Below are 19992 nucleotides of genomic sequence, written 5' to 3'. Positions count from 1 at the left end.
CAAGCATCACTGGCTGCGGTCAGTGTGCGGGTGGGTGACCACTTGGATCAGTCTGCGTAGGGACCGAGGGTGTGCGGTACTGGTCCTCGTTAAACTGTTCTACCGTAAAGTGCTCGACTTCACGCGCAGGTCGTCGGGCTACCGAAGCGGAGGTGCCATCCCCTCTGCAGAGGATTAAAATTGTGATGGCATGTCTTCGGATCATCCTCCGGGATGTTTCCCAGACCGTCGCCAATAGCCCATTGTGCAGCTCTAGTGCGACGTAAATTAACAACAACAACAACAACAATCATGTTTTAGTTATTTATTCGAAAATTTGTGGGCTCATGTGTTTGATAGTTTATCAACCATTTTAATAATAATTAAATGCAGCATAAAAGACAATGGTAGGTAGGTAGAATATTTTATTTATGTCTCACTAGGGCTGCACAATGGGCTATTGGTGACCGTCCAGGAAGCATCCCTGATTATGATCCGAAGACAAGCCATCACAGTTTTGATCCTCAGCTGTGGGGTTATCTCCCTCGCTTTGGTAACCCGACGACATGCACTAGTAGTCGAGGAGCACTTAATGATGGAACAGTTTAAAGAGCACCTATACCATACATCATCGGTCCTAACGCAGTCTAATGAAAGTGGTCATCAAACCGCTTACTAAAGGAGGTTCGGTGTTCTACTGGGAATCGTGTCTTTACGAACAGTCCACAGATTGGCCATAAAACACATAAGGACATCACGAAGACAGAATGAAAGTTAAGTTCAGCGGTACTGCTGGAATCGAAAACTTTACCTTTATTTGGAGCATTTGGAAGCTGGGCAATACTGAGCATTTGGAAGATGGGCAACATATACAGACCATTTGGAAGATGGACAACATATACAGACCATTTGGAAGATGGGCAGCATATACAGAGCTTTTGAAAGATGGGCAACATATACAGAGCATTTGGAAGATGGGCAAAACTTTCTCCCATACACCAGTAATATTGTATTCAGGAAAGACTTAAGATTCTTTGCCATATTGAAGGATACCTAGAAGGATTTAAAAAAGAACTACACAAAGAAAGGATACACAAATACTGCTGGAATTGAACCCTTTACCTAAATGCTTCAGAGCATTTGGAAGATGGAAAAAACTTTCGCACACATAGTAATATTGTATTACGGAAAGATATAATGTTCCTTGCCCTATTGGAGGATACCTAGAAGGAATTAAAAAAGAACTACACAAAGAAAGGATAAACAAATACTGCTGGAATTGAACCCTTCACCTAAATGCTTCAGAGCATTTGGAAGATGGAAAAAACTTTTGCACACATACCAGTAATATTGTATTGCGGAAAGGTATAATGCTCCTTGCCCTATTGGAGGATACCTAGAAGGATTTAAAAAAGAACTACACAAAGAAAGGATAAACAAATACTGCTGGAATTGAACCCTTTACCTAAATGCTTCAGAGCATTTGGAAGATGGAAAAAACTTTTGCACACATACCAGTAATATTGTATTGCGGAAAGGTATAATGTTCTTTGCCCTATTGAAGGATACCTAGAAGGATTTTAAAAAGAACTACACAAAGAAAGGATAAACAAATATTGCTGGAATTGAACCCTTTACCTAAATGCTTCAGAGCATTTGGAAGATGGAAAAAACTTTCGCACATACACCAGTGGTATTGTATTCTGGAAAGGCTTAAAATTCCTTGTCATATTGAAGGAGACCTAGAAAGTTTTAAAAAGAACTGCGTAAAGGATAAACAGAAATGCTTCTCAGCATCAGTTTGCTGCATTAATCGAACCAGATATCTTTATGACTCAGAGTGCTTGATGAAAAAATGGTGTACGTACTACATTAAAGTACTTAAATCGAATAAACACGAAACTGTAACTGTCACGAATATACGTCAATGCGTTTAGTCTTACGCTAGTATAAAAGATGGTTTAAACTCTGCGGAAATTGCGATTTATGTTATCTCTTTCTTAGAAGATAAGAACGAAATCATTTCTTGGAACAATGGCTAGGTAAAAAAATGGTTTATTCTAGCTTTTAATTTCATATGTTATAGTTTAAATTAGGTATCGTCGAAATGTAATTAAATTTGTATTAAAAATAAATGGAACTTATATTAGTAATACTTAGAAGTTTTAGGGAAATGTTTATATTTTTTTCCCGCTGCAATCAACGTTTAAGAAATTCTCTATCGTATTACGGAAATTTTATCTAGAAATCAAACTGTTGGGATTTTTTGAAGTAAAACATCTAAAGCTGATACTTTAATTTGGAGTTTCAAACTTTAGTTGCCAAAATACGATTCATGTGGTCTAAAGTTTTGAGTAATTTTAACTTGCTGTTATTGAAACTACGAATAAAACTCTACCAGATTTTGAATAAAAGCTTGAAGTTTTTTTCGCTAGTATGCTTTAAACATAGCGAAAAAAACCTAATTTAAATATTATGTATTCAATATTTCTAAATTGATGTTACCAATTTTTACACTTGGAAGGAAATTTGCTGCTTATTCCTTGGTAATTGAAACTTTACTGTTAGGACCCTAGTTTTTGAAATGAATACTATTATATATTAGTTTTAATAGTTAGCTTTAGACTTGTCAGTCTGATAATTTTGAATATTCCGATGTGTTTACTTCTCCTTAAATGCTGGGAAACTATGAATCAAATAAGTAAATGCTTCATGATGAAATTATTAGCTAATAAATCTTTAGGAAGACTTAAATATCTTAAGTATTTTGCGCAATTAATACTGATAGTTTAAAATCTTTCAGATCCTTAAAGTAATAATGCCGATTCTTTATATATTGAAATTTTGAATTGTGTTGCCTATTCAGATTTATTATTTGATATTTGTGAAATAGTTCTTGTGTAATTTTCTAGATATCAACCAGTCAAACTCGCCCATCGTGTGTTTGAAGCTATCGGTGGATGCGATAAGAAAAAACCACCTGTCATTTTTATGCATGCTATGTTGTGCTCTAAGGAAGTGTGGGAAACTATACCTCAGCGAGTGGCAGAATTGACTAAGAGAAAGGTATTTTAGGCTATAAGGCTATTTTTTTTTAAATAGGAAAACATTTTACCCTTAAATTAGTAGAACGTCTAATTTAGGTAGCTTAATGTCAAATTTAAGGAATTCAAATTTAGGTATCTAAAATCATTCTCATAATATTAACTGCTTTGGTTTAAACTCTAATTACTCGATATATTTGCATCCGTAATCACTTTTGATTGTAAACAACTTCTATGTTTTCTTTGAACATTCATGTACTTACTTACTTATCCTCTACGTGCCTTGGGCACTTAAGGCCTCCAGCATATCCCTCCAACGCCTCCTGTCTTTAGCAATAGATCTTGCTTCCTCCCAGCCAGATATTCCACATTCTTTTAATTCGCCCAAAAACATGCGCTGGATGGTAAGTCTGGGTCTTCCTCTTGTTCTCTTACCATCAGGGGCCCATGTAAGCGCAACAGATGAAATTTTTTCTTTGGGCATTCTAAGGATATGTCCGAGCCAGCTCCATCTTCGTTTTTTAATTTCATCTTCGATTGTTTTTATTTTAGCTTTCTTTAATAGATTTTGATTTGATACTTTGTAAGGCCAGAAAATTTTAAAAATAAATCTTAAACATTTGTTTTGAAAGGTTTCTAATTTTTGTATTTCGATCTTAGTCTGTTTCCAGGTTTCTGCGCCATATAATAGTACTGCTCTAACAATAGCTTTGTAAACAACTATTTTTGTCTTTATTTCAATATTTGACTCTCTCCAAAATTTATGTAATCCCTTAAAACATGTTCTTGCTTTGATTATTCTCTGTCTAATATCTTCGCTACTTCCACCTTTTTTATCTACAATAGAACCTAAATAGCTAAATGATTCTATGTCATCTATTTCGTGATTTTCGATTTTAATTTTGTCATTTTTCTTTTGATTTATTCTCATTACTTTAGTTTTCTTCTTGTTCATGAATAAACCTACACTATTTGAATATTTGTTGAATTTGTCTGTTTTAAGTTGAAGGTCTGTACATTTGGATGAAATAAGTACGATGTCATCAGCAAAATCAAGGTCTTCTAAAGTAGTTGTGAAATTCCACCTTATTCCTCTTTTTTCATCTTTCAAGCTGTTTCGCATAATCCAGTCTATCACCAGTATAAATAAAAATCCCGATAAAACACATCCCTGTCTCACGCCAGTTTTTACTAAAAAGAATTCAGTTAATTCTCCATTTACTTCTATACATGCTTTGCTGTTATCATACATATCTTTGATTATGTTAATATATTTTTCTGGTATATTATAAAGTGATAAAATTTCCCATAATTTCTCTCTCTTAACTGAATCAAAGGCTTTACTGAAATCAATAAAGTTTAAATATAAAGAGGTGTTAAATTCTAAGCTTTGCTCAATGATATTTCTAAGTGTGAAGATTTGCTGCATTGTTCCACTTCCACTGCGGAAACCTGCCTGTTCTTCTCTTAAAATTCCATAAATTTCATGTTTTAGTCTATTCAAAACTATTCTTCCAAATATTTTTCCCGGTATGGAAAGTAGGCTAATGCCCCTCCAATTTTCGCATTTTGTTAGATCGCCTTTCTTGGGAATTTTCACTATTACTGCTTCTTTCCATTGTTCTGGTATTCTTTCATTTCTCCAGATTTCATTGAAGAGCTTTTGCAACTGTCTTGTAGCGGTTTCAAAATCTGCCTTAAGCATCTCTGCCACGATTCCGTCTCTCCCTGCAGCCTTCTTTGGTTTTGTGGCCCTCAGGGCACTCTGTACCTCATCCAGCGAGATATCTTCCAAAGAAAAATCTACAGTAGATGCTACATTTAATGTAACATTTGGGAGTTGCTCAGAATGAACATTCATGTAGACCTCTCAAATAAATCTTTATAACAAATCCTGGCTAATTTCAGTTTTTAATAACCTTAATGTTCAAGCACCTTTAATTTGGTATAATATAAAACTGATTCTTTTATGTCTAAAATCTTGACTCTTAGCTTAAAACTTATAAATTACAAATACTTCATAATTCTTTTCCGTAATTGGCTAATATTTCAATTCAGTTTTTACCCAAATAGAACTATTAAATTCAATTTTGTTAATTTTTTCGCAAATGATTACTGAAGTTCCTGGCACATTAAATGTACAATAAATTAAGGGAATGTTTTTCCGCATAAATAGCAGTTTTAACGAAAACTACTTAAAAATGGATTAAGCAACTGGAAGTCCAATGTTAAATATAGAATATTTTCCAGTTGGTCTAGGTTTAATTTCCTAATAAAAGGATACTTTATTCAACATTCAAAAGTTTAGATATCATAAGTAAGAGCTAAACTAAAAGTTTGACTTGTTTTATAAGTTTACTTCGTCAGTCCTATCAATAGCTTGTTTTAAAGCAATAAGTCAATTTTTACGAACGGGTAAAAGGTTTTTAATCCTATGCAATCGTACTTCTCATGTCTACATTCTTTTTAGTTACATCGCGAATACGAGTTTCACCTTGAGTCAAAATTGATTAATATTTCGAATTTTACCTTGATTACCCAACGTTTCATTAAGACATGGTTTAGTGAATTCATCCTCGTTGCCATTTTTACTCCAGTAAACTCAAAATTAAAAACTTATTGAATTGGAAAAATCCCTCGAATTGGCGAACAAAAGCGTAGTGTTGCATTTCCAACTAATAATATTGCTTTAGCAGACTTTCTGATCTAAAGTGCTACACTAATGCATCAAATCTTTATTGCAATAATTGTCTTTAATACGTTTAGATTTGCATTAAAAGCAAACAAAATACTACTTTATCATTAAGGATATTTTATTATAAGTAATTCCCACTCTTTAGTGTAATCAACATTATTTATTCCAGGTCTTTACTTACGACGCCAGAAACCATGGTGAGAGTGAGCATACGAAGGATTCTAGTTTCCATAACAATCTTCAGGACCTCTACACTTTTATGGATCGTATGGATATCAAAGATTCTGTTTTGGTCGGTCACAGTTTTGGAGGATTGACTGCCATCAGTGCTGCATTGCAGGAAGTAAGATATGCGAATTATATATCAAAAGTTGCAGGTTAGTCTTGTTCCAATAAAACCTAGAAAAACTTAATCACTGGTTACCATGAACAGAAGATTTGATCCCCTGGTAGTCCAGACGTAAAGAAATCTTTATTTTTCCTCAACTGCGGAGTTTTTTACGTAGGACTACTAAATAGACCCGTGCTGAGGCATTCTCTTTTTGAGGGGTGTTGCCCGTTTCCATATAATTCAAAGGCGGTTAAGCATTGAACATATTCCGTATTTTGATACCTTTTCGCTACAACCTTCAGTAGTTGAGTTGTATCATGCTCGATTATGTGGAACCACTGAATTGTTTAATAAAATTTGAATATAGACAATGTGTTACATATCAAGGATGCAGAAATTTTATACTATATTATGGTTCAAGTGGCTTCAAGGTTTCTTAGTCAAATTAAAGATTTATACTTCCCTATGTATTCTTCAGTTTCGTGAAATTGTCAATGTATTTCATTTTAAACTATTGCTTAAAAGATATTTACAATTCATTCAAAACTGGATTATTCATTAAATACCGCAGGTGTAGTGTAATTTAGGTACAGTTTTTTTTTTTTTTTTATGAAAGCTAAAACTTCTTCGAGAAGATATGATACGCTGAGTGTAAGGGAATATCTTCTCATATCACCCCTATTTTGAGTGAAAGCAATTCACGAGTATTCAGATACGAAAATATACACAATATCCGTGCTACTTGAAGAATAAATGTTTAAAGGCACTTTGAACGTTTTAGATTAAAAAATTGGTTTCTAAAAGTTTTTCATACTAAGCATACATCGAAAGGTCTAGACATATCATTAAATTCATGTTGATTTTAATGTTACGAAAAAATTGTTAATTCGAATGAACTCTACAAAGAGTAAATACCAAGCCAAAGATTTTTTCTGGCACTTTTGCTGAAACTCTTTAAATTTTTAACTGTAGCTTTGTTAGTTTTATCCCAATTTATCAATAAATTTTAATTTAGCCAAAAGTGCATTAAAAGTTTACTTCTACGACTGCAAAATTTTCTCAGCTATTTTTAGAATTCCTCTTTTTTATTTTCTTGTAATGGAACCAAAACATGGTAAATGTTCAGGCATGATAGCCTTGTTAATGAAGTTTTTATAATTTTTTTAGCCAAAGAAAGTTGAGAAAGCATTTATTGTGGACATGTATGTGAAGAAAATTCAGCAGGAATTGGTGGATCGGTCCTTTAGATTCATGAACATTTGGACAGAGGTAGTCAGAAGTCTTCCCAAAGACACCCCCGAAGTCGATATCACTAGAATAAGTGTACCTCTTCTGTACGAAAAATTACCTGAAGAAATGGTAAATATTTCATGTCTAACATCTAAAATTTGAGACTAGTTTTATCAATATTGTAAAAGATATAGGAAGCTAAACTTTTAGATCTATACAAGTCTAAAATTTGCTACTTAAAGTAGTGAGCTGAGCTATTGATAATAAATTATCCCCAATCTCAAACTTCATTTATAAAAATTATCTAACATATGACCGGAAACCAATTTATGGTTTAAGTACTGTGCGAGTGTTTTAAAACAAAATATAAGGAGGCTTCGATTAGTGAAGCGATAAGGCCAACAAATTTTTAATAATGGGTCTTGCTGATTCTGTTACAAAACCTTTTAAGGTAAATACAGGGTTTTTAAGATTGTAATCAAACCAAACTAAATATTAACATTGTATTAAATCATTGTTAAACTACTTTGTCATTACATATATGGTAAGTTTGTTAAGGGACAACGTGATCTCCAAAACCACTTTTTGCTGTTTTATTTTCGATAAACGTAACGTTCATGTATCATCATTGTGTTAGAAGTTATTTTTAAAAATGGGAATTTTGTCTTATATTCCTGTAAAACAATTGATAGGTTTGATGAATAAATGCTTACAAATATTTATTGACTATTTATTGACTATTTGCTGAAATGTGTTGAAATGATATGCCCCTAAATAAATTCACCGCTATTTATTGCAGATTTGTGGTAATTCACCTACTCACTGATCTATTGATTGGTATTCTATTCTTTATTCACTCGCTGTAACTAAAATTGTTCATTATGAGTTTTTATGACTAATCGATGAGCGTACTGGTGATAAACCGTTAATGAAGTATACAATCTTGAAAATCAGTTTAAAATGGCATTGCGTAAAACACATAAGAATGGACAATCGTCATAGCAATGTTGAATGATTATTCCTATAAAATAACTTTTGGATAAAATTAGATACTCAGACAAATATTGGTATTTAAAACTATTTTCAAAAATAAGTAAATCCTTCATACAATGCTAATTATAATAGTAAAAAGCATTTAGATAACTCAGAGGAATAAATAAGTTATTGAACTCTCTATTAGCAAATAATTTGAAGTCTTACTTTCGTTTCCCAGAAATGTTTTGTTTTAAATACAAGAACAGACTATGTAAAATATTGTAAAAGTGTATATATGCTTGCTAGCTTAAAATTTACTATGATCTTGGTCAGTTTGATATAATTATCTTGAAGACAGCCTTTTGGTCTTGTATCTAAATAGCCCAATTTATTAAACAATAGATATTTGAATGGGAAACTTCACTTGTATTTAGTCTCAAAATCTAATTTAATTATTTTCTACATAAAATAAGATTTGTATCAGCTTAGTCACTCTTTAGTACGTTTAGCACACAGGCTCAATTGAGACTAAATTTCAGCTCTTGATCATTCTCAAAGGTCGCTCCTCTGTTTCTCCGTTGCACTCACCTTTTGAGAATATTAGTTTGTTTGTTGTAGGATTTCCTGAATCAAATCTTGACAGAAAAAACCCTCTTGGACAATACAGAACTCGTTATATTCAATGTCAAACAAGTGACTTTTCTGCTACACATTCTTACCATCTTTAGTAAAATATTTACCATAAATAGACAACCTAAGAATATACGATTTATAAAAGTATACTGCCTGGGTGATCGCTCATCTTGCCCGCCCTTTTCACCGGGCCTGCTCGCCAGTTTGAAACTTATCAGCCTAACTTCAACATAATGATATCGATTGATTTTTAACTCGAATATGCTGCAATATTTTTGTGACTGGAAATGTTCCAAGAATTTGGCTTCAGTTAAGTAGCAACGTTTGGAGCACTATAACCCTCTTTAATGTATAATGTTCTGTTCAGCTTTTCTTACCTGCTTCACATTTAGTGATAAATGTTTTATTTCTTTGAAAGACTTAGCGATTTTATAGTCTGACATATCTATTTTGTAAATTCTTGGTCATTTTCTTTTTAATAGAAACTCCAATCCGAAAAGGAAGCTTACCTGATGTCAAAGTTCTTGTACAAAAGAAGACCAGATGGAGGATATGATATGCGGTTCAACACTGAAGCTCTTGCTGATGCTCTCAAACAGTACCGGGATTCTCCCATTGTTCACAGTGGACAATATGATGGCCCAGCTTACTTCATTCATGGGTCCAAATCACCATTCAATGTGTAAGTAACCATTATTTTAGCATCTACTCGACTAATTCGTATGGCTACTTAAGTTTAGACAATACTAACTTATACTGCTGCATAACTCTGGGTAAGCACATTCAATAGGATATAATTCATCGGTCAAAAACGTGTAAATAGAGTTTATTGATCCGTAGTTTTTATCTTGGGTCAAGGTCTTGAATATCAAAAGGGATAAAAAATTTATCTTGTTAAATTTAATGTCATCACTGTAATTGGAGATTTTGCTCTATACAAATTGTAAAATCGGAAACTAGTCAAATCTCTTAAGGCTTATAGTATTAGAATCACTCTTGCAAGATTTTATACCTATTTACAAAATTTTACTTTGTTTGTGTTATTCAAGTCAACCAATATATTATAACTGAGTTAATTCTAGTGTTTAAAGTTATCTGTAGTTAATCTTAAATATTAATATTTTGTTCTTGGCACTGTAGTACGTTATTGTGAATTTTTTTTTCTTTAAATTAAACTAAGACAGTGAATTGAGCAGTACGATTGTAAAAATTTTGCATCTCGGATGTATTCATTGTGTTTCTAAGGAAATCAGCCAGCACCACAGTTCAACTCAAATTTTAGTACTTTTAAAAATAGTTTTTTATATTAACGGTACTTAAAAATCTATCTGAATAAATTTAGTTTGGTCTTAATTTTAGTTCTAATTCATGAGTATTGTACGATATAGTCGTAGACGCACAATACATTTCTGAACTTAAATCAATTCAATATATGAAACTACTGCAGCTTTTTCAAACTTGTTCTACAAGCAGTTGACTAATTCGTAAGCGATTAACGTAGTTGAAACATCTCTTTAACTCTTTATGCTGTAGCATTATATTTTAAACCCAAATGTGGCTTAAAATACGAGTTTGATAGTAAAAACTTCCCAGTTTCATAATTACCTCGTTGGGCAAATATGAAACGTTTTAATATTCCTTAATTTAATACTTTAACAGTAAATCTTAAAATAAAAGAGTAATTAAAACTTAAGGTTAACTATTTTATATAGTGCATAAATATATTAAACTAGTGTTCTTATTGTAGAGGTTCCGAGGAGGCAGACATCAAGAAATACTTTCCAAAGGCTGAGATGATAGAATTCAAAGGTGCTTCACATCATCTTTTTGTGGATTTTCCTGACAAATTCGTGGAAACACTTGTTAAAAGAATAGAATAAGGATGCAAATGTGACTCAGTGAACTGTTTAAGATATCCGGAGCAAAGCTTTAAGTATTTTTTAGTCTAAATGTTCGAACTAAAGTTAATAAAATTTTCCTGTTCCATACTGTATAGTTTTATTTATAATCAAATTAGTTTTACAAGCTAAACATTTGAGTGAATTTTCTTTTTAACTAGTCTACTTGCAGTGAAAGCAACAAGACTTTGAAATATTTAACTAATTTGAACAAATACGTTGATAAGATTAAATTACCTGCAAGGTGGTAAACTAGTCCGGGAATTGAGTACTGTTGAATTATTCATTTTACGAAACTTATTTTAATTTAGCATTTCTATTAGTTTAGAGTGCTCTTAAACAAGTTTAAGCAATGCAAACTAGTTTCACTGCCCAGAAGTTTATTGAAATTTTCGATAGGAGAAGTCTATTGTAAAATTTAGTACTGCGTAAGCTATATCGAAAAATCAACTCTTTAGATAATTTTGAGTGTTTTAAATTAGTATTGCAAATTTTTATTCTAAATAAACAAGATCCGTTAAAATTTTACCAAATTCTAATAATTTGGTAGATAGAAAGATCCTAAACTGAAAAAATACTAATTTTACTATTATGACTTTAACTTATCAGAGAAAAAGGATGAGAATAAAAATAGTGAACAAAATTATTAAATCAACTTTTAGTAATTCAACATATAAATAAAAGCAAATAAAATTGATTGTTTATAGATATCTTCAGTGATACAAATCTTATTTTAGTCTTTTCGACTTTTCTGCTTTAATATTGTTTAAAAAAGCTTATTGCATATAATTATCGAAAAATGTGTGGCTGGAAAAAAAACAAGGTTCGCTTGAAATTGAAATCTAAACAAAACTTCGGAGCTGACGCTACATGTTGCTATATTATGTATTTCGTTACAGCATTTCTTTTAATTTAATCTCCCAGCATTATGAACACTTTGGCATAGTTTTCGACAATGACCTATTGATAGAATTTATAACGCAGTGCAAAGATAATTTATTAATGTTTTACTGTCGAGTGATTTGTAATGTGCCTTTCTTGGATATGGCTTCATTTGCTAAAATCAACATTTGGCTAATATGAGTTTGTCTAAACGTTAATTTCGACTTACATTTATTTGAGCAGACAAAAACATTTGAACTTAAACCGTTTGAATATTAATGCAATTTTAAAATCTCTTAAGTTGAGTCTATAAAATTGAATTTGGAATCGAATGTAAACCTAAAAAATAAATACAAATGAAAAAAAAATTGAAAAAAAAACATTTAAATTTTGATATTTGTTATAATAATCAAAACCTAAATTCTATAAAAGTAGATGAAATTAATGCCCATCAAGTTGCCGAATTTAGAAAGGCTTAAGTAAATATCAAAGTAAACTGTTAGTCAAGTAATTATAGCAAAGGAAGGGTGCTTCCTCGAAAAAATATTTTTTGACAAAAATTTGTTATTATAAAGGTTACTTAAAAACTCCCCAACTCTCTTCTGCACGCTTCCACCTATTTTAAGAAAAATGAGCTAATTCAGTTTTTTTTCTACAAATTCAAGTGAGACATTGTTTCCGTTTTCTTAACGGAAGATAGAGATTAACGGTGAGATAATCTAACGTATAGTTAAAAGCTATAAGGGTTTTATACTCAAATTTGAACTTTCAGTTTACTCATCTAAGATTGTTTAGATATCTTTTTTTTTTCTTACGTTGTATTAAATTAGACTTTAAGCAAGTCAAAGGAGCGAATATAGTTAGTTGTAAGAGTTCTCGAGCATAAAGAACTGTTTTTAGCATATCTTATTTTTTACTTTGCTATAAGGAACTTTCAGGATATATTTTTCTGCGAATTTTTTTTACTGAATTAAATGAGAAAATTTGAAATAATATTACACATTAGTTATTTGATAAGTGTAAATATTCCTTAAGTTTTAAGGGTTTTCTATATAATAAGTGAAATACGAAATTAAAAACTTTTCAAATATTAACCCTTTTTCGTTCATGTTTGTTCTAATTCGATAAAGCTAGGAAAAATAAACATAGGAAAATATACCTCTCTTTTATGTATCGCAACGTGCAAATAAGTGCTATATTTTACTTTTTGTGCTGACAGCGTTTATAACTTTTCAACTATGAGTCTGTTAGTCTTTAAATTGATCTCATTTAATTCAGTGTATTCCGGAAACAATACCTCTGTGTTGCATATCCTGGTCTCATTCTATTTAAAGTGAAAAAAAAATTCGGAAAATATACTTTTCGTGTTCAGATAGAATCTGGATAGCAATGTAAAGTGTATACGAAAGTATGTGTTAAAAGAACTTTTTTTCTTCATAAAAACTTTTGCAACTTAGGAACTATTATTCAACTGACTTGTTCATAATCTCAATTGATACAGCTTAAAATATAAGTAGGAGAAAATGTCTTACTAGTTTAAGTAGCAATATCCGATGCATAAATAGTCCAAAGCACAAATTTATTCATTTCGCACATAAACCCTTATAATTTCTTAATTATTAGTCTGATGGTCTTTAAATCAGTTTCATTCAATTCAGTGTAAAAAAGGTATTTCGGAAACAATTTCTCGGTCGCATATCTTGCCGAAATGTGACCGATATCTCCTTTTTAAAAGTTCCTTATACTGAAGTTCTAAGGGAGATGTACTTATTTTAAGGAACAGAGCTTAAAACTTGTCTGTTAGTTCACTTCTGAAATTATTTTTTCTAAGATTCATAGTTGAAAATACTTGCTCACATATAAGATGAAGCAAACATAGCACTGATTTTGTTGTCATGAGATATTAAATTTGGGAAACTAGCTTTTTGTAATAATTTGTCAAAACTCAAAATTTAGCATATTTAGAAACAACTGCTTTCATGCAATCTCCGTCTTAGATTGCAACTCAATCAATTCAAGCTGTAAATCTTAAATCACTTTTTCACAATTTATGCTGAAAGGCACGGAAAAAATATCTAAATATGTTCGAATGGCACTGAAGTCTTGAAATCTGTATTCAAACTTAACATTGAGTTTTTTCGAGCTATCTTCATAAATCTCAAGCTTTTCCTTATTCGAAACTCTATCTGAGAGCCAGATAAAGCCTTTCGGCGGGCCACAGTTGTCACGCGGGCCGTAGTTTGCCCATCCCTGGTCTAAAAAGTGAATATGACTTGGTTCTGTAAATTTGCATCATAGTATAATGTACTAAATACTACACCAGAAAAGAAATAAGATATATTCTGAGTTACTCCGGAAATTGAACCCGCTATCTGTTTGCTTTAGAACATATAGTAGAAGAACCTTTCCCATAATAAAATACGCAGATGTGTACTTGCTCACATATGCTACAGAACATAGAAACATGCTTAAATTTGCTGGCATATACATAGAACATATACATAGAAACATGCTCAAATTTTCTGGCATTCAAACAGCTTACATGTCCTCTTCAAATTAATGAACAGACATCATAGAATTTCATCATATGAATAATGAAATGATAGTTATGGTGGGAATCAACTTCAACACTATGTCGGAAAGTGGACACAGATTTATTAGTTAGTTTAAATATATAGTCTATTGCTCTCTATACAAAGAACGACTTATAAACCTTCAAAATATAGAAGAAATCAGAGATAAACGGTTTATGCCTCCAGAGTTACGACGAGAATTGAACCCTCTACCCACGTTCTAAAAAGATAGGTGAAATGGGGCAACACCTCGTCAATGGAGACCTCAAGATAATTGAGAGGCCTTTCTTGAAGCTTTTTGTAAATTCACTTACTTATATTTACCGCAATGCAGTTATTACGAAATGTTTTTAGAACTCTATTTTTCTCCCCAAAACTTTATTTTTGTCATGTATGTTTCTTAGTTTAATTTCAGGATAAATGGGAAAAGGGGCTCTTAAGATGTTATTTTGAAAAGTACCTGATATGAAAAACTATTCTTCTATACATAGATCCCATGAACTTATAAATCCATGACTAAAAATTACCAAGTAGGGCGAGTAACTGTTGGTACCAGTAGCTGGAATCAGATACTATAAATGTACCAGTACCTGAAATTTCCCTTTTCTTAAAATAAATTTTTATAGAGATGTTTAATGAATTCATTTAGGAAATTTAAATAGATTGCATAAAGTCAACCAAGCTTATGAATTTTAATCCTTGGGTTAACGAATTTCCATTGTCTCATACTACCATGCATACGAATAATCTTATCATTCAGCAAGAGAAAAAGTTAATGTTCCTTTACTCGTTCTTGTGGCTATACATTCATTTTTAATTAAATACGAACATGCATGAAGAACAATGAAATTTTCCTGAAAATACTTAAGCACACTAGTTCTTGAATAATTTGAAAGCCATCATTGTGAGGTATTTTTTCATCAAATGTTTAGGATTATTAAGGGTTTTAAAAATGCTAGCTTACTTGATTTTATGTTCAAAGTATTTATTTGGCTACTGCAATAGTTGAAGAACTTTTTATGGGAAAAAGTTATTAGCGATAGACATTTTTAGGCAAGATTTCTTGAGATTAAACTTTTAAACATTTTCCTTAAAGAGTGCCTTTAATGTGTGTTTTTGGAATCCTTTTCAAAAATTAAAACTTAGTATGAACTCTAAGTCTACTCTAAGTAGCAATTTATAGTTTTTAATCAGGAAAAAAGAAAAGCGATACCCCATTACCGTAGAGGAAGGTAGAACTAATAAGGCACTGAAAGATGCTTAGTTTGTAGTTGAAATTTGAAGTTGGTTCCAATAATCTTTTTTATTTCGTGCTTTGTTCCTCCCATCACAATCAAACCAGTTTTGTTGTTTATTACACTCTCTTTCCTGTTATGGGATTTGTCAGACTTTCATAGAGTTTTCGTTTTTTCCTCAGTTAAATATTAATTTTCGACCCCTAACATGAATAATTTCACTTATAATTATTTAAAACTGCATATTATGAACAGTCTATACAAAAATCCATACATTGAACAACTTTGATTTGTTTTACCAAATTTTGATTTTTCATCACTCGGTGGATGAAGGCGCTAAATTATAATCTGAGCATTTCTTTGTAAGTTTTATGTACCCTTGGCCACAAGCAGCAAATTTAAATCTGAAAAACACTATGATTAAAATAGCTTAAATGGATGATTAAAGCTTACAGATTTCTCCAAATTGAAGCTTTGCTTGCAAGTTAACGTCAAAGGCAAATATTTATCATTGCATAACTTTTCGATGCAATAATTTAAAATCCAAATCCACTGCAGTGTCATTTATGACAAACCCCTACATACAACTACAATTAAAGAATTTCTCATAGATATTATCAACCAATCAAGATTGCCCATCGTGTATTTGAAGCTTCTGGAGGAAGTTGTTCTTTATGCCCTTCTTTTGCATGATTAGTTGGAGAACAAGGAAAATTGGAAAGCTATACCTCAACTTTTGGCTGACGCAACAAAGAGAAAGGTATGCTTGTGGCTTACTATTTAAATGTTTCCATGATTACTTAATTTTTTGGAGTAAAAACAAGTCTTACATGTGATTAATATTTAAACACATTATATTACTTCTGAGAAGAATACACTTTGAACTATTTAGATGAAATTTTGTTAAAGCCCCTCTCACTTGAGGTAACTGAAGTGTTTCGGGGAAATTTATTTTCATTGTATCGGTGAAATTTTAATAAATTTCTTTTAGTCATACAAGACTACAGAAAAAAGTTTTACAAGCTTCTTTCCTGTACAATTTTTTATATGGTTGTTAATCAACCGATAAGTTTAGAGAAACACTTTCTATACATCTTTTAATTTTTCAGTGAAAACGTATTCAATCACCTATTCAAAAATAGTTTGATAATTTAAAAATTTCTTTTTTTGTTTTTCTATCCCTTCAACCCATAAAAATGCTTTAAATTTAACTCTGGTATGAAAGATAAAATATTTATTTTAACGTCAATTACAAAAATTAACGTCTTGAAAAAAATCGGTTGATAATGCAAAATCTTTTATGTGAATAGTATTAAGTAGTAGTTCCCAATTTATTTTACCTTATTTTCTTGATTATTACTAAAACATCATACACCCTTATGTAAAAAAACCTTATATAAGTGAACACACTATGGATTCCAGTTTTGATAACAATATTTATGATCTATATCACTTCATGGATAAAATAGAAGTGCATCGAGCTGTTTTAGTGGGTCATAATATGGGTGGAATGACTGCTATCCAAGCTGCTTTACAGCAGGTAGGTATAAAAGAGTTTTTGAGTAATGACATTTTATGAGCGGTGTGATTTAGAATTAGTATTCGAAAATCTATGTTAGTCAGAAACATAAGAAGCAAAATTAAATAATATTCTTTTTCACAAGCGCAAAGGCTCCGGTGGCGCAGTCGGAAATGGTTGTTAGGAAAAAAAATCAAGAAGTCTAAGAAAGAGGTACCAGTTCAGGCACTGCTTACGTCGTCTACCCGGAGACGAACTGACGTGACATTCCTATTACCGCTGTTTAGAAGAAGTCTTGAAAAACTGGGCTGGGCGCTTGGTCAGGGTTGTGTAGTGTGTTGTCACAAACGTATTAGAGATGTACTACAAGCCCACAAAACCAGAGTCAGAAAGATGCGAGAGAGTTAAAAAATAGCATTACTAAGAGAATACTACGTTAAATAAAAATTTTTTAAAGCAAGTGGTCGAAATTTGCAAGTGTAATGCAAATATTACTTATCAGAAAAGGTTAATGCATATTAATAATTTTATTCGTATTCACAGAAGAAACCCTTAGACAGTTATGGTTTCTAATTGTACCACCGACGCAAGTACAATTATATAAATCGCTGCTTGAAATAAAGTGTTAGAAAGCTGGTTATTAAGTCATAGAGCAAAACATCGCGCACAAAAAAGATCGCTGAACTGGATAGTGAGTTTTTATTAAATTGAAAGACATAATTATAAATATTTGTTCCTTTTTATTTGTTTATTGTGTCATTAAGTTCTTGTTGTAAATAGACTTAACATTTAATCAAGAGATGAAGAGTTGGTATTAAAATGAACTTACGGGAGAAAAACTGCTGTGCAACCAAATGGTAAAAAGCGATTTGGAGAGTTTAAAATCACTCCTAAAATTATATTAGTTTAGTTATCTCAAAATATGAACATTACTTTTATCGAAGAAACCAGAGGGTACTTCAGCTTCCTACCTTGAAATATTGAAAAGAGAACTTTCTTTTGTTGCCCCAATTATAGTAGGTAAAAAAAAATTCCATTTCATTTTAGTTTAGTTATACATCAATATTTATTGCAAAAAAATGTATCCAAAGTCCAGGTCTTCGAGAGACTATGGTCCTGTTCGGCGTAAATGATGACGGCAGGTTCAAGTTCCAAAGTCACTGACGAATAACAGCGCTTTTTACCTAGCATTTAATAAAGTTATCGCATAAACTTCACGTGACCAACAATATTCTTTGCCTACAATACCTACAATAACTTCATTTGGAATACATAGTGTTAATACATTTTTGCTTAAGATTTGACAGCATCATATATAACCTACTAGTTGTGAGCTTTTGCCATATATATAGTTTCCTGGATCACGGTAGTCCAGTAGTTAGTGTTTATTGCCCGGTGGTTCCGGGAAAATTCCAGCGCATTTGAGCTCCGGTCCGTCTCGTTGATTTTCGACTCCACTAGGACCCACCGAGTACGAGCGATATGCGTGTTCGTGAAATATCTGGAAACGGAATTCTTATGGTCGGTCGCTGAACTGCACCATGGGAGCAGAGATTTTGAAAATTTCCTTCTTCTTCAGATCCAAACGGAGGAAGTGGCCTCACAAATGAGTGGTACCGCCATATAAAGGCAGGGTTCAGAGCTAAGCCGTATGTCAACATTGCAGTGCTTTCTTGTCAAACGAAAAGCGAACCCTATTCACTTAATTCTCAAAAAAGAAAGATGGCTGTTGAGCTTGGTTTATCCTAGTGTCGTTAGACAGTAACAACAACAACATATATTTTCTCTACAATTAATGCGACCCGGTAAATTTCTCTGAAGCTAAGAGGTAGTAGGTTCGAATTCTTCTGTAACCATGCATGTAATTTGTGCGCTCTTTCTCAAATGTGATTCGATTCGATTCTTACATTAAAAGTCGATTCTTGCAATATCGATTCTTACATGATAAGTCGGTCTTTGAATGCGCAAGATCTTATAAGAATATTTTATACTTAATACATCTAATATAGCAGTGGATAAAAGCTGGAAATATGCATATTATTCTATATTAGAAGTATACATATTATTTCCTATACTATTATGTTATATTTCATCAAAATAAATTTGTTTATGACCTGATGCAATCCTTTTCTTATAACGGATACCATACATCATTCTTACTAACCTTTGTCGTCCCGCAGTGGACTGATCGTTAAGACACGGTTCCCAGCAGATCACCGAAGTCAAGCATCACTGGCTGCGGTCATTGTGCGGGTGGGTGACCACTTGGATCAGCCTGCGTAGGGACCGAGGGTGTGCGGTATTGGTCTTTGTTAAACTGTTCTACCGTAAAGTGCTCGACTTCGCGTGCAGGTCGTCGGGCTACCGAAGCGGGGTGCCATCCCCTCTGCAGAGGATCAAAATTGTGATGGCATGTCTTCGGATCATCCTCAGGGATGTTTCCCAGACCGTCGCCAATAGCCCATTGTGCGGCTCTAGTGCGACGTAAATGAACAACAACAACAACTACTAACCTTTGTCAAGTTTAAAACTACACAGCATAAATAAAAGAAAGTCATCACAAAGATACAGACAAAGATATGGTGAACTTGAACCTACTTTTTTACACTGTAGAGCCTTTGTCGGTTCAGCGAGACAACTCAGTCTGCTCAATGTTCAAAACGATTTTTACTAAAAAAACTGTCTTTTCTTATCACCATTCATTGAGTAGATAAAAGTGAGTACCAAATAGTATTACTATTACTTTTGCAATTCCATTTTCATAAAACTTATTACTATCTGTCAGGAACTTTTCAGTAACACTAAAATCGAAAATTATACATTTTATTATTTTTATAATTTAAACTTTAGCATGGGATTCTTTAGAGACTTCAAAGGTTGAACTCCTGACATTTTGTGTCACAGTCCGATACGTCAGTCTCACACACATATTTTAACTCCAACTTTAGCTGGATATCTATGCGAGAATACTGCAACTGTCACTGGATATAGATTGTTG

At 32.3% G+C, this 19992-nt stretch overlaps 1 protein-coding gene across 1 annotated transcript; it reads left to right on the top strand.

The window, feature by feature from the left end:
* The first annotated feature begins 1977 nt into the window (after positions 1-1977).
* LOC107440315 (sn-1-specific diacylglycerol lipase ABHD11) lies at positions 1978-10873 on the top strand. Its single transcript, XM_016053214.4, has 6 exons — positions 1978-2021; positions 2892-3045; positions 5888-6061; positions 7217-7408; positions 9370-9569; positions 10635-10873. Exons 1-6 carry the CDS (start codon positions 2014-2016, stop codon positions 10765-10767), a joined length of 861 nt encoding a protein of 286 aa, XP_015908700.3. The 5' UTR covers positions 1978-2013; the 3' UTR covers positions 10768-10873.
* Positions 10874-19992: the final 9119 nt, after the last annotated feature.

Source organism: Parasteatoda tepidariorum, chromosome 8 (genome assembly GCF_982258835.1).
Source record: "Parasteatoda tepidariorum strain Cologne lab strain chromosome 8, Ptep-v5.0, whole genome shotgun sequence".
In the NCBI taxonomy this organism is placed as follows: domain Eukaryota; kingdom Metazoa; phylum Arthropoda; class Arachnida; order Araneae; family Theridiidae; genus Parasteatoda; species Parasteatoda tepidariorum.
This window is presented reverse-complemented; position numbering and strand designations above follow the sequence as displayed.